Source organism: Struthio camelus, chromosome 8 (genome assembly GCF_040807025.1).
Source record: "Struthio camelus isolate bStrCam1 chromosome 8, bStrCam1.hap1, whole genome shotgun sequence".
In the NCBI taxonomy this organism is placed as follows: domain Eukaryota; kingdom Metazoa; phylum Chordata; class Aves; order Struthioniformes; family Struthionidae; genus Struthio; species Struthio camelus.
In genome coordinates this window covers 6,793,933-6,806,866 of record NC_090949.1, presented here as the reverse complement: position 1 = coordinate 6,806,866, position 12,934 = coordinate 6,793,933, and the positions used below count along the sequence as shown (strand labels likewise).

Sequence of the window (12,934 nt, the reverse complement as noted above, 5' to 3'; positions counted from 1 at the left end):
CAGTAAGCTTAACTAGCATGTACGAGACTGCCGAATTGCCATAAGAAAGGTCTGCTGCCTTTGGTTTCACAATAGCAAGTTAACACATACAAAAAAAATCAGGTGAAGAAGTCAAAGCAGTTAAGAACATGTTATAAAGCATTATGTGGACCACTGAAATACCAAACTAAAGGATTTGGCAATCCAGCCTTATTATATTAGCAGGGGTGGGGAGAACCTTCTCAGCTGGCGAGAGCTCCTACATCAGCAGCTCCTGACAGATGGGCTGTACCAGCCTCAGTAACTGTATCCCCAGGGAAATGAATTCCATGTCTGATGACTAATTCATTACTCGAATTTGTGCTTAGGCAAGTCCAAGCACAGATCACACACCTTCCAAGGCTGAATTCCTTTTCAGCCAGCAAGAGAGCGGGTACACATCTGCTCCATCTAGAACACTGCATTAACACGCATACACATGAACCTAGTTCAATCAGTTGAGCACAAAAGCCGGAATTGAATCCGTAGTAGTTGGCTGAAAGCAGAAGAAACTGAAAGGGAAATTGGTACAACTCAGTTCTAACTGAGCTGTATTCGGATCTCTAAAACCAGAGAGACAAATCTGAAAGATCCATTAAAGCCCTTTTGTGAGCCGAGTCACTCGGTGCCTTTGAGACTCCAGCTCAAAGTCCAGCACCTAAAGCAGCAAACTAATCTTCCGCTCTAGGAAGCAATGGGTGCATCTAATGCCAGAGCCGATGCCAGCTGTGGAAGAACACCAGGGCCCACATGTACACAGAAACATGAGCCAGAAACCAAAACCAGTCTGGCAAGCTCCGATGGGTAATGTACCTCCTCTCAGAGGCTGGGGCTCAGCCACAATCCCAGTGCACGGCAGACTGACTGCACACAGAGAGATGAAGCTGTCCACCTTTTCCCTTAATTATCCTTCCTGATCCTTCGCTTTCTGAGACATCACCATGAAAAAGACATCTGCTGAAAAGAACAGTATGGAAGCTGTGGCAGGCTCCCCATTGCTGATTTATTGCTAAAACTGACACCTAGTAAGGGGCGTGTTTGCAGGGTCTGAAGGGCTCATCAGAAACAGCACTCATCTTACAGCCAGAATAATTACAGCAGCCACTTCTGATCAGGTGTGGCGAATACTAGAAGCCTCATACCCTGTCTCTAACAAGCCATTCCCAACATCTCTCATCTCCCTTCCTCTGACTGCTAGCTGCAAAAAGATTTCATTCAGGATCCACACTTTAACAACTTCCCTTTCAAAGCATGAAATTTTAATAAGTCAGTCTTATCAGTATCCTATTAGAAGTACACCGTAAATGACTATACGTTAAGAGGATCACCGAAAGCATTCGAAACCCCCAAATGCAACCTCTATACACACAGTTACCATTTGTAAGTACTGTTATCAACCCAGTTTAATCGTGGAAGAGCAGAAGGTATTCTGACATTTATTTTTTCCTTCATCCTCTCTAGAAAGCTTTTTTGTCTTTAGGCAACTCTGAATTAAAAACTCTAAAAGGCCAGAAAAGTTGCAAGAAATATTTTCCTGTATCTGTGTTCCACCAATATCAGAGTAGAACCAAGCCTTGACTCAGACTTTCAAGAAACACATTATCCTGTAACTGGAGAAAGGAGGAGGAAGGGGGGAACCTGAACTTTTGTCTCAGATTCCTGCAGAGTTCAAGGAGGATTTGGCATATACCAAACAACAAAAGAGATTTTTAAGGAACAAGGAATGCCATATCAGGCTCTCAGATCACTTATTTCCTTCCTTTCTAATTGCTACTTCTGATTAGGGAAGACAAAGTCATACTGAAACGCTATAGTCAAATTCCATTAATCTATTTATAGAATTTGCTTTATAGGTACATCAGCCAATCCTGCTCATTATTACCCCATTCCACTGCACTGGCTGTGACTCCTTCCTACAGCTGTGCTCATAAGGGAGCTGCCTTTAAAAAGAATACTTGAGTTCACAGGTCAACAAACACACCGTAACTGCTCACGTCCTGTCCCGACACACAGCATTAAAAAGACAAAGATATTCACAATGAACTCAAAAGATCAAGCAGCTAGAATGGGAAACGGTGCAAACAAGGAATTACGGTTCAGTACTGATTTTCCCTTAGACTGACACATAATGACGACTAGACGCGCTACTCTGTACTGAACGGCTCCATTTCAGCAGAGGCAAGAAGCTGCAGCTGGAAGGCTCAAAGTAGCTGTTCTCTCGGATAGCTGCACGGGGACAGGGCATCAGCAAAAGCAGTATCAGAACAGCAGCCTCAGTCACACCATAAATACATTAGGAACATTTATAAAAGCATGCTAAGCAATTACAGGAAAAATAAGATTATAAACACAGTCTGGAAGCCAAATTTAGTTGTTTTCGCTACTTAGGACTTGCATTTCAGAATGCAAAGAATTCTCCAACAGCCCAAAACGCGTGCCTGAAATTACATATCATCCGCAAAACAAACTGCATTCATATTGGTATGTTATGGCATGCAATTCCCCTCTACCAATCTCAGTGACTGCGCCTCTTGTTAAATCAAATAGCTTGTCAGCTTCTCATCAGGAACTAAAAAATTGGTTCTCAGTCTCCCAGGAGATAAACTAGGCTTCCCTCTTCCCCAGAGGGGTTGAAAAGATGAGCGCACCACCTCTCCCAGAGCCACGGCCCGCAAACGCGCGCAGCGGGCTCTGCTCACAGGCCTCGGAGGACTCCAGCAGCCAGGCCCGGGGCCGCCTGGGCCAGCCACTTCACCAGTCACCTTGTTATATAAAGTATGACAACAACTACTTTAAAAGGTGGATTCATGCATTTTCATACAGTTATTTTCATATGATTTTTAACTAAACGTATTCAGCTCCGGATCATAGTGAGGCTGCCTTACGATTAGCTAGCTTTAGATATTCTTGTGAGACCACACGTTAGGAGAACATCCTTTATATTTTTATGGAGCTTTTCTTGAAGCTGCATTCCTTGTCACGTGGGAACAGAACCATAGGATTTGACTTTCACATTTAGGCTGCACTAAGTCAGGGGAAAAGGGACACCACACAGCAGAAGTAGCATAAACCAACTTAAAATATAGTTACAAACTAAATGGCCTTATAATAACTAGATTAAAATATATATACTTTAAATCTCAACTTTCTGAACCGTAGCTTTGTAAAACTGGGATACTGTAATTTTGCAGCTTTACACTGTAATAAAAATCAAAGATGATATATTTACAAAAAAATATTTACATTGCTAAAGGATTCATTATCTACTTCTAATAATAAAGGGTCAAGCCGCAAGGCTGTAGATACACCGTAAGTAAAACTAGTGAAAAACTAGTTTTCACTTTACTTCAGGTATCAGGAAAACCAAACACAACCAGTAGCAGCTTGACTTTTATTTAGCACATGTCCTTATTAATTTTAAAAATATTTAATCAAAAGGACGGACCTTCTCATGTTCCAAGAACGTTATTGTGATAGCTACCACATGGTGCCCTTTAAGCAGATTAATGTAACAAAACTAAAAGGGATAGCTCCAGCAGGACAGTCTCAGGGGACAGCCTTCACTCCTCCGCTGTATTATGCGGCGATGTCAGGTCCCTGTGCAGTATTGGCAGGGTGGCCATTTCTCTGAGACACCTTACAAAGCAATTCTGATCTAGAAGAATGAGATTTCTTTCCAGGGATAGTCTGCTCTGCTCATTCTCTGCCCGCAGCATGCATTTTTAAAGACAGAGAAACCAATCAAATTTAATTCATGTTGCATTATTCACCAAGTAGCTATAGTCTCATCCAAAATCTTAATTGTCTAATAATTCAAGCCACCTATATTTCAAATGCAGCTCCAAAGAATGACTAGAAACCCAGCAGCTGCCTCCTACACGCACACGAAATCTTGCTATTAAACTGTCAGTTGTAGCCTTTTTCGAAATCAAGCAATAAATACTAGCCCCTTTTATATACATGTGCATCGCTTCTTTATGTCTACAGCCAAAATGCTATTTGATGTTTTGTTATTGTCTCAGGGGTGTTTCGTTGAGAGCATGGCTGTCTGTCAATCATCCAGCTTTTGTGAACCCTCTTCTACTTTCCAACCCTCCTCAAGTTTTGACCACTAACATGAAACCTGGAACATACCAGTTAAATTACAAATACCATTAATTTCTCTCACCACTGACAAGGAAACATACTGGTCTTTTAAAAACCACTGGAAAGCAAAAGCAGGACGGAAAGAAAACACAGCTGAACAGTTCTGATGTTGCTGTTACCCCGCACCATTAATGAATAATCTACAGCCCTTCTGCAGCTGGGCTGATAAGCAGTTCATAGACTTGCAAAAGAAACCTACCTCTAGGAACAGCCTTTCATATGGGCCAGCCTAACCTACCAGATCCAACTTTCACTATCACCTACTGAGCTACATATAATTCTTTGACTATCCCAGGTCTCATAACTGTTAGCACCCAATACCAAAGGATGCTTAAAGAAAGAAAAAAGCGTATAGAACAAAATTACAAAGCAATTAACTGCCCCTCCCTAGCCTCAGAAGCAGCCTTGAACCTATACTACTTGGTATACCTAAGACTCAATAGCCAGCAATATTCAAGTTCTTCACCCAACACAAAGGTCTCAAAGCTGTTTGAGCTACTGGAGAAGTTACCCAGAACATGTCCTAAGACACAGAACAAGACAAAAAGATCAGCTCAGCAACACCGCAAGCTTCTCAGCTTGTGCATGTGTATGAAGCAGTGTATCAGTCCAGGAGCTGGCCAGAGAGCAAGCGCAAAGTGAGAGGAGGCTTCCTTCTGAAAAACAGTAATTGACATCATCCACCTGCTAAACCACTTCCCACCTTCGTTTCCTACCAGGTCCCACCCTAGCCCTGACAGCACCAGGGAAACCGCCTTCTGCATTAGGGATGTTCTCCCACTGGCTTTCCAGAGCAAGCAGTTTCCAATAGCTGAAAGGATTCACAGCTGGGTGCCACAATGTGAAAGAATTTGCAGCCCACAGAAACCAGCACCTGCAACCAAGACAGAAACCAGAGTGCATCAGTCCCTAGGGGCGACAGCAAGAGCTGTTCCCTGCTGCCAAGACAGGTTTGCACATAACTCCCACACCACAACCTGGGAACTTGTGGTCTACGCTACAGTAATAAAATCAAAACCTATTTTGGCAAGTTGTCTGCACTAATCACAAGTTAGTCTCAATCATTCCAGCATCTTACCTGCTCACCTTAATAAGCTGCCACTGAGGCTATTTATGCAAAATAAATTTCTGATAAAGGTCAAGCAGAATTCAAGCACTTGTTCCTCAATTACTCTGAGGAGTATCACTCTACTGATAACATAGTTGGGTCTACACTCCTCAATGAGCAGAAAAATGCATCCATATGAAGCAAGCACTGTCATCGGTCTCAATGCTGAATTGCTGTGAGTATATGATTACTCTTGACAGAAAGATTACTTCTACATCAGAGCAAGGCGCACTGTAATAACAACAATAATGTTCATACTTAGGCATCTGTGCTCCAAATACTTTGGCGGTCAGTCAGCTGTTTTCTCATGCTACTCTGCACCCTACTCCAACCATACATGCTGCTTACCTTTCAAACTTTATTAGAAATCAGATATCACCTCCTTCTCTAAATGCTGGTATGCAGCCAGCTTCTCCACTTATACATCATTTGCATGCTCTGGAAACCAACATTTTCAGGAAGCGCAGGTACTCACTTTTCTAGCTAGCCTAATACCTGGCATCAGGTATCCAACTGAAAAGAGCAGCACCATGGGATTTTGAGCTTTACACTCCAGTTATAAATATGGAGGCCTCCAGATCAAACTACATCCCGCACAGAATCCAGGATCATAGGGTGCAGGATACCATCCTTCAGTCAAATGCATCCTTCAAAAGGACCCTGATCCCCAAGTCCTTTACGCGCGCACAACAACGTAGCAAAAGAGAGACAAGGCATTAATACTCTTGGCTGCTTCATGGTAGTTGGCCATGCACTTCTACCGAAGACTCGCTTAGACCAAAATATTCTCATATAAACAAAACCTTGGCCTGCTACAAAGCAAATTTATCTAATTCGAAATAAACATTTATTTTTAAATAAAAAGGATACATATTTTTACATAGGATATATATCTGTGTGTATGTATGTATGTGTGTGTAGAGAGACACAAACCTTGAAAACTGTCAGAGCCTCATAACTTTGGAAAAAAAAGAAAATGTAATTTTCTACATCCTTTCTTATTCATTGAGACTATTTATCACCCTAAAGAACATTATTTATTTAGAAACAAACATAAATCTGAACTACTTAAAGATATTTAGCTGTCAGTTAATATTGTTAGTGTATTAAAAATGAAAGCAGAAACAAGGTTGTAACCACACAGGACATGCTGCCAGTGCTGGCACTCAGAACGTCTCACGCTCACACCTCTTGCTTTTCTAACCTAGAGCAAATAAGTAAATGAACATACAAATTACAAGTACCAGTAGAGGATCTCTGCCACTATGAGAGCTTTTCCCCTACAAATCAAGTCTTATTTTAACATCACCCATTAATTTTGCTTAGGAGTTTGAGCTTAAAGCATTCCTACCTTGTTCAGCTATTCCAGTTTTACAAAGCTCTTTAAAAAGCAGTGATCCTTCTTCAAAAGGTACTACTGGAATTCAGGACTGGGGTTAAGCGGAATAATTAATCTCCATAAGGAGAAGACACAACAGAATGCTCTTGTACCATCTGATATTACAACAACATTTGTTTACATAAGTTTTAGAAGAAGGTTAAATGTCAATATCTGAAAGACAAATATTCTAGGAAATAATATTTAGAGCGGACTCTGTCCATTCAAGCGGATAATCAGAATGAATAATTTACAGCCGCACTTTCATCTTCACTGCAGCTGAGAAGAGCTGAATTCTAAGGAGCTTGGGGAGATGCCGACACATCTGCTCACCAAGTGGAATAATCTGGGGGGCTCTAAGCAACAGTGGTCCAGTAACCGATTTTACTTAGGTGACCACTCTGCCAGGAAGCAATGGGAAAAATGTTAAAATCAGCACGCTCATTGTGAGGTCAGTATTTCACGCTTTCGTTACAAAGCACATTTTGATGCAGAGAAATCAAGTACTACGTTAGGTTTTCACCTCTAAATTGTCACAGCTTCCTACTAAGAGTAGCTCAGAATAGAGGCTGCGTGCCTGCTTGCACTGACCTGGCACACTGTCATGCAGGCCTTCCTGCCATGCCATGAGGCCTCGGAAGCTGAGAATATCATCATGGCAGCATCAATTTGTTCAGATCGGTCTGTTAATAGAAACTAGCCCAGAGCATACCATAAACAAAGCAAACATGCATCAAAGGATTCTCCAGAAATTCAAAACAAGGCCCATCATACTACTGGGAATCAATCACCATTTGATAATTCAATCTCATACACATCACTGGAAGAAGTAACAGGACTAAACACTGATTCCATACAGATGTCGCTCAGGAGAAAGGATGGTGCAGTTTTCATCAATGGAAAGCTTCATAAAAATAAGATGAGACTCTAAAGGAACAACACAGGCATAAAGAAAACTGCCACCATGAAGCAAGCAGACGAGGAAAAAAATGATACGTTTGAACATATTTAATAAAGCTACGTGTTTAGCAAGCAGCTCTGCCACAGAAGACACGCAGACAGTCTGGTACCACTCTCAGGCAGCACAGGGAGCCATAGTGCCTTGCACCAGTACTGTACTGCTCCTGCAGCAGGCAGGAGACAACTGTGGAATAAACTACATTGAAAAGGCAGCTGCAAAAAGTCTCTTCCTATCACACAGCTTTGACCAGCTTTGCTTATTCACATCTATGGAGTTTTTGTTTAACATCACAGTTTGCATTTTTAACTTGAAAATGGGGAAGAGCAGATGGACAGAGATGTGATTCATTTAGCAAAATGAGGAGGGTTATCATATAACTAGATAACCAGCAGAGTAAAAACCATCTAGATTCAAGATCTCCTTTCCAGTAAGGCTTTGTCCACTAAAAAAAGCAGCAGAACTACCAGTTATAGAGCTTAAGAATCATTTTGGAGTTCACTTTCTTTATCCACATCCCATGCACAAAGAGGCTAGTCCTACATGTGACCCTACTGAAAGCTATCAAGGTTGCATTGTTTACCTGCTACTCAAAGATGCAGTTAAATGTTTTAAAACATGGACAGGTGCCTTGGTTGGGCAGTCTTATCTTTTAAACAGTTTTCAAAATGCTTCCAGCAGACAACTAAGCAACATGAAGCATTTCTGCACGTGCCCAAGTTTTATCATCTGACACAGAGAGCAGCCTGCAGCAATCGAAGGAAGTCATTCACAAACTCTGCATCCAATGCACACGTGCAATGCACGTAGTCCTTACTCTGCTCCAGCTTAGTTTTTGCAAGCAAACTCACTTTTCCTCACAGTTCAAGTAATAAATCAGAAAGCATTAACTGAAGATTAGCATCACAGTACATATAAAGTGTATCCAAACCAACTGCGCGTGTCTACAGCGTCTGGGATCAACAAGATCATTTAGAATACGGATTTTAGTTAAAATAGTCTCAAATGAGATTATACGAGACTCATACTGGGAAGATAGGTTTCAGTAACACATTCCTATAGTTTCCGTGCTAAGCTCAAAATAAGTAAACTGAAAACACGCAGGGCAACAACCAGTCCCAGACAATAGTTGCTACATCGTCTCGGAACTTCAAGGAACTTGCTCCATCAGCTGTGATGGGGACTAGAGCAGAGTTTTGGACACAGTCTGTGTGTACTCACACACTAGCCCTGGCCTAAGGCCTCTACAAATGAGGCCTATGCAGCCCAGATACGGGTAAATAAAGATTTTTACAAGTGTCTACTCATCCCTTTAAGTGGTTTCCTAAACGTAGAATTTGGCTTCACATTTTCAGTTGTTACTACAAACGCCTCAGCTACACTGAAGAATCTTAGACACGAGATAACTATGAAGCTGAGAACTAGTGATCACAGCTTCAAGTAAAGGCAACGGCAGAAGGGCTTAGGGGAAATGGAAGTAAGCAACAGGGACAGAAATATCTCGATCCATTTCCAGCCAGTACAAACCCCTTCCTAAAGCTGCAGCTCATGGAAAGATATTTGCCTTCCCTCTGTTATCTCAGCACTCCTATGGTCAATGGAAGAAGAATCCACTGACTCAAATATATCTGCCCTTGTAGACAGCTCAATGACACCAGTGCAAATAGCCCAGTCCCATCCTGGGCAACCCACAAGTTTTTAGCAGAGGGAAAGCCAGAACAGAAAGAGCAAAACAGATTCTAAGCAGAGAGAAAAAGGGAGGGAAAGAACACTGTAAAGTGAAATAAACTCCACTACCCATACATTCCTCTACTGGTAACCACAATAAGATCTTCTCAACCAACCACACTTAGAACTAACAAAAGTTGAGGGAAATAGTAGCTGTTAGTAGCATAGCAGTTTGGGCAAGACAGTTAAATGAGCGTCTCAGGTTTTGAAATTATCAAAGGAGGTAGAAGCACAAGGTAAAACTCTTTAAATATTTAAGAGAACAACATAAACATGCCATTTTATTCTTCATCTTCTCTTACTTTGCCAAAGAGGTTTACACACAAACATTTCAGCATGCAAAAAGATGGAACATTAATACACCAAAACAAGCACCAAAAAAAGAAATAAAAATGCTGAATTATAACACTTGGAATTTTATGCTTAGCTTATGCAGTATCATCTGATCCTTAATAAAAGCTTTAAATTTTAGGAACAAAAATATAGAAGATTTGCATCCCTATGCATTTTAAGATGTGCACTAAGTCCCACACTGTTTGGAAAACAGTTACACCTAAACAAAAAAAAAAATGCCTTTAGGTATGGAGTTTCAGGCTTAACTTGGAGTATACCAAGTATTCTGCATTCACACGGTATTACGTAGGACCTCAAATTTTATGCCAGTGGCTCAACAATATTGCCAAAGACCACGACCCAGAAAAGTGAGCACACTCATTTCTTACCTTGTTTGATATACATGCAGCCATTAAGTCAAACAACAAACTCGTATGGATGAAGGACAGTTGCGAGACAATTACTTTAAAAGAAAGGCTATGATCAATCCTTTCTGCTAGTACAGAAGAAGTGGCTTCCATATACCTCCTCTTGTCTGACCACAGAACCTCAGCAACTCCAAGTCCATCTAGTCCTTAGACAGCAAGTCACCTTGAGATTCTGGATATCACAAGCAACATCCAGGAAGTCATGTTCCAACACTAGACTACAGATTTTTATTAGTAAACATACCATTCACTTCCCTGTCAACGATGAACTGACAGAAAAAGGAAAAGAAGCCTTGTGTATCATCCATCTTCTATAAAACTAATTATGAATTTCCAACCAAATTAGTGAATCCTCTTTAAAAGTGAAGAAAGATAGCCAGTTTGACCTACACAGATCTTCTCTCCCTCCCAAGTAGTACAAAATCAATTTTCTGCACCAGAGGACCTAGTGTTCTATGTTTATCGGTGTTTTTAAGCAATTTTGTCCCCAGTTCAAAAAATAAAGCAGGACTTTCCTCTTTTGCCAGTGTATTGCTTGCAAGTTTTTTCTATTATCAAAAATATGAGTTATTTTTGGAAATATTAGGACCGTTGCCACCTGGCTGTAGAAATCTAGTTCTAGAACCTGCACTTTAGAGAAAAGGGTTACTGTTTTAACAAAATTAGCAGGCTGAGTCAAGTAAGCAGCCAAGTGTCAAGTTACATCTAAGAATTATACTGGTCCAAGCATCGCTTAAAAGAACCTTTCAGCCTAGATTGTGCATTTGAGAAGTTTAACTAATAACTGCTCTATCTCACACATACACACATACAGCTTATTAACTATTACTGTGTTTTAACATTCTAATCAAAGAGCAGGTAAGTACAGTTAAATCCATCCAATTAATATTCCACGTTATTTTAACCACACCACACCTCATTCCCTGAGTCTAACCAACACAGAGCAAGGCAAAGCATTCAGTTAATGAAAAGGTATGCTTAACACCATTTCATAAAACGTCATTCATGTTAGCCAACTGACCACACTAAAAGCAGCAGTTATCTTTCGCACTCGTTTGCGTTCTCTCCCACTCACGCTCTCATGTGCACGTGTGTATATATTTATATACACATGTGCACACACACATATATTATATATATATATATATATATATCTCTCAAGTGAAGTCCAGAACTGCAGTTAAGAGATTTGTGAAATTAACATTGCACTACAATCAAACTAAAAATAAGAAAGATAAGGAGGAAAAGAAAGTTCAAAATCCACATGAAGGGCAAGTAAGTAGGGACTGAAGCAACATAAAGGCAAGAACTATTCAATACCTCAAAGGTAACAAAAGGAAGACGATAGACAAAGAACGTAAAGGACTATATTGAAGAAATGCTGTGCAGATCATAACTAAATTAAACAAACTATTCAAAATGCAGCCAGCTAAAAAAGTGCTGTTCTTAAAAAGAAAAAAAAAAATCTATTTAGAGAACTCAGTGGCAGTAAATGCATGCAAACAAAAAAATACACTCATGTGAACATAAAAGATGTAAAACTGCATTCAGGGAGGACACAGGATGAAAAGAAAAAATTCTTACAGTTGAAATCACCAGTAACAGATCAGGAACCAGTATCTCCTCAGCACAACTACCTCCTGAAGTGACTAGTTGTCACAGAAAAACAAAGGTCTAGTCTGAAGTGATGAAGAAATTACTTCCACCAGTGAATGTTCTTATAAGTAAGAGGAACTCAGCTGTTAAAGTCTCAAACCATACAAAGACATGTATTGTTCTAATGACAGAGGACAAACTGTTCCAACAATCAAAAATAGCCCATAGAATGTGAAAGGCCAAGCTTTTGCCCATCAGTGTATTAAGTTTACCAGTTTCGGAGGATTGAGGATAGAAAAGTAGCTGTATTATGCCTCCAGTATCCAATGCCAAGAAAAACACGGCACTAGATTAAGATTTGCTTACCTTCTATAGAAGGGGCCTGGTCCTGAGCTGCATACAGCATCTCTTTGAAAGCCTGCAAGGAGAAGGGAACAAGTAATCCAGTTAGTACTGAAAGGAAAAAAAAAAATTAATTTACATCATTTGATAAGCCTGCTTGAAAACAAGTAACAATTAAAGTCCTTTTACCCCTCCGGACTGACACACAAAGCTACAGAATGTGATGTCAATACTATTACACTTATTTCTGATAACAGAAGACACGCAAGTTCATGCTTACTGACTCCTTTGTCTAAAGCTTGTTACCTTACTGATCTACAAAATTTATTCCAGCAATATTTAAGCGTTCACCTTGGGAGAACTGTTTTCTATTTGGTAGGATGTTAAAGGTTTTATCCGGAAAAAAAAAGTGCCTATTTCAGAGCTGTGGCACGACACAGAGAGGAGTTTGTCATGGCAAATGGAGGAAAAGCAGCCTCAGGGATTTCTTATCACTATTAAGTAGTAGTATAGAAACACATACACACACGTTCTAAAAGCTGAAGACACATGACAAACGAGATCAGGGAACCAAGAGCGACTGCATTCTCTTGAGGTGGAAACGGAAGGACAACATTAACACAGGCCAGAATTATTAACCAGGTCTTCAAGTCCTAGAGGCCCCAGGAATTGGCGTTCCAGAGACCAAAACAACAAACTGCTCATTTGCTTTGGTGTAATACTTTCAGTTACCACAAACACAAACTGGAATCACCAGTGGGACACAACTGCCTAGAAGCAAACAAACAAGAATCCTAATCAATTGTGACTCCTTTTTAGGGTACCTCCTTTCGGAGAGTTAAAGACATTGGTATTACGTCAGCTATAAATTAAACATACACTCTATCCCACATAACAGT

The 12,934-nt window shown here is 40.5% G+C and overlaps 1 protein-coding gene across 2 annotated transcripts in view; it reads right to left on the bottom strand.

The window, feature by feature from the left end:
- XPR1 (xenotropic and polytropic retrovirus receptor 1) overlaps positions 1-12,934 on the bottom strand; it is a 126,176-nt gene that overhangs the window by 102,125 nt on the left and 11,117 nt on the right. For both annotated transcript variants that reach the window (XM_068951813.1, XM_068951814.1), the window contains exon 2: positions 12,060-12,111. In XM_068951813.1, coding sequence (XP_068807914.1) covers positions 12,060-12,111 — 52 coding nt within the window. The remainder of the gene's footprint in view (positions 1-12,059; positions 12,112-12,934) is intronic.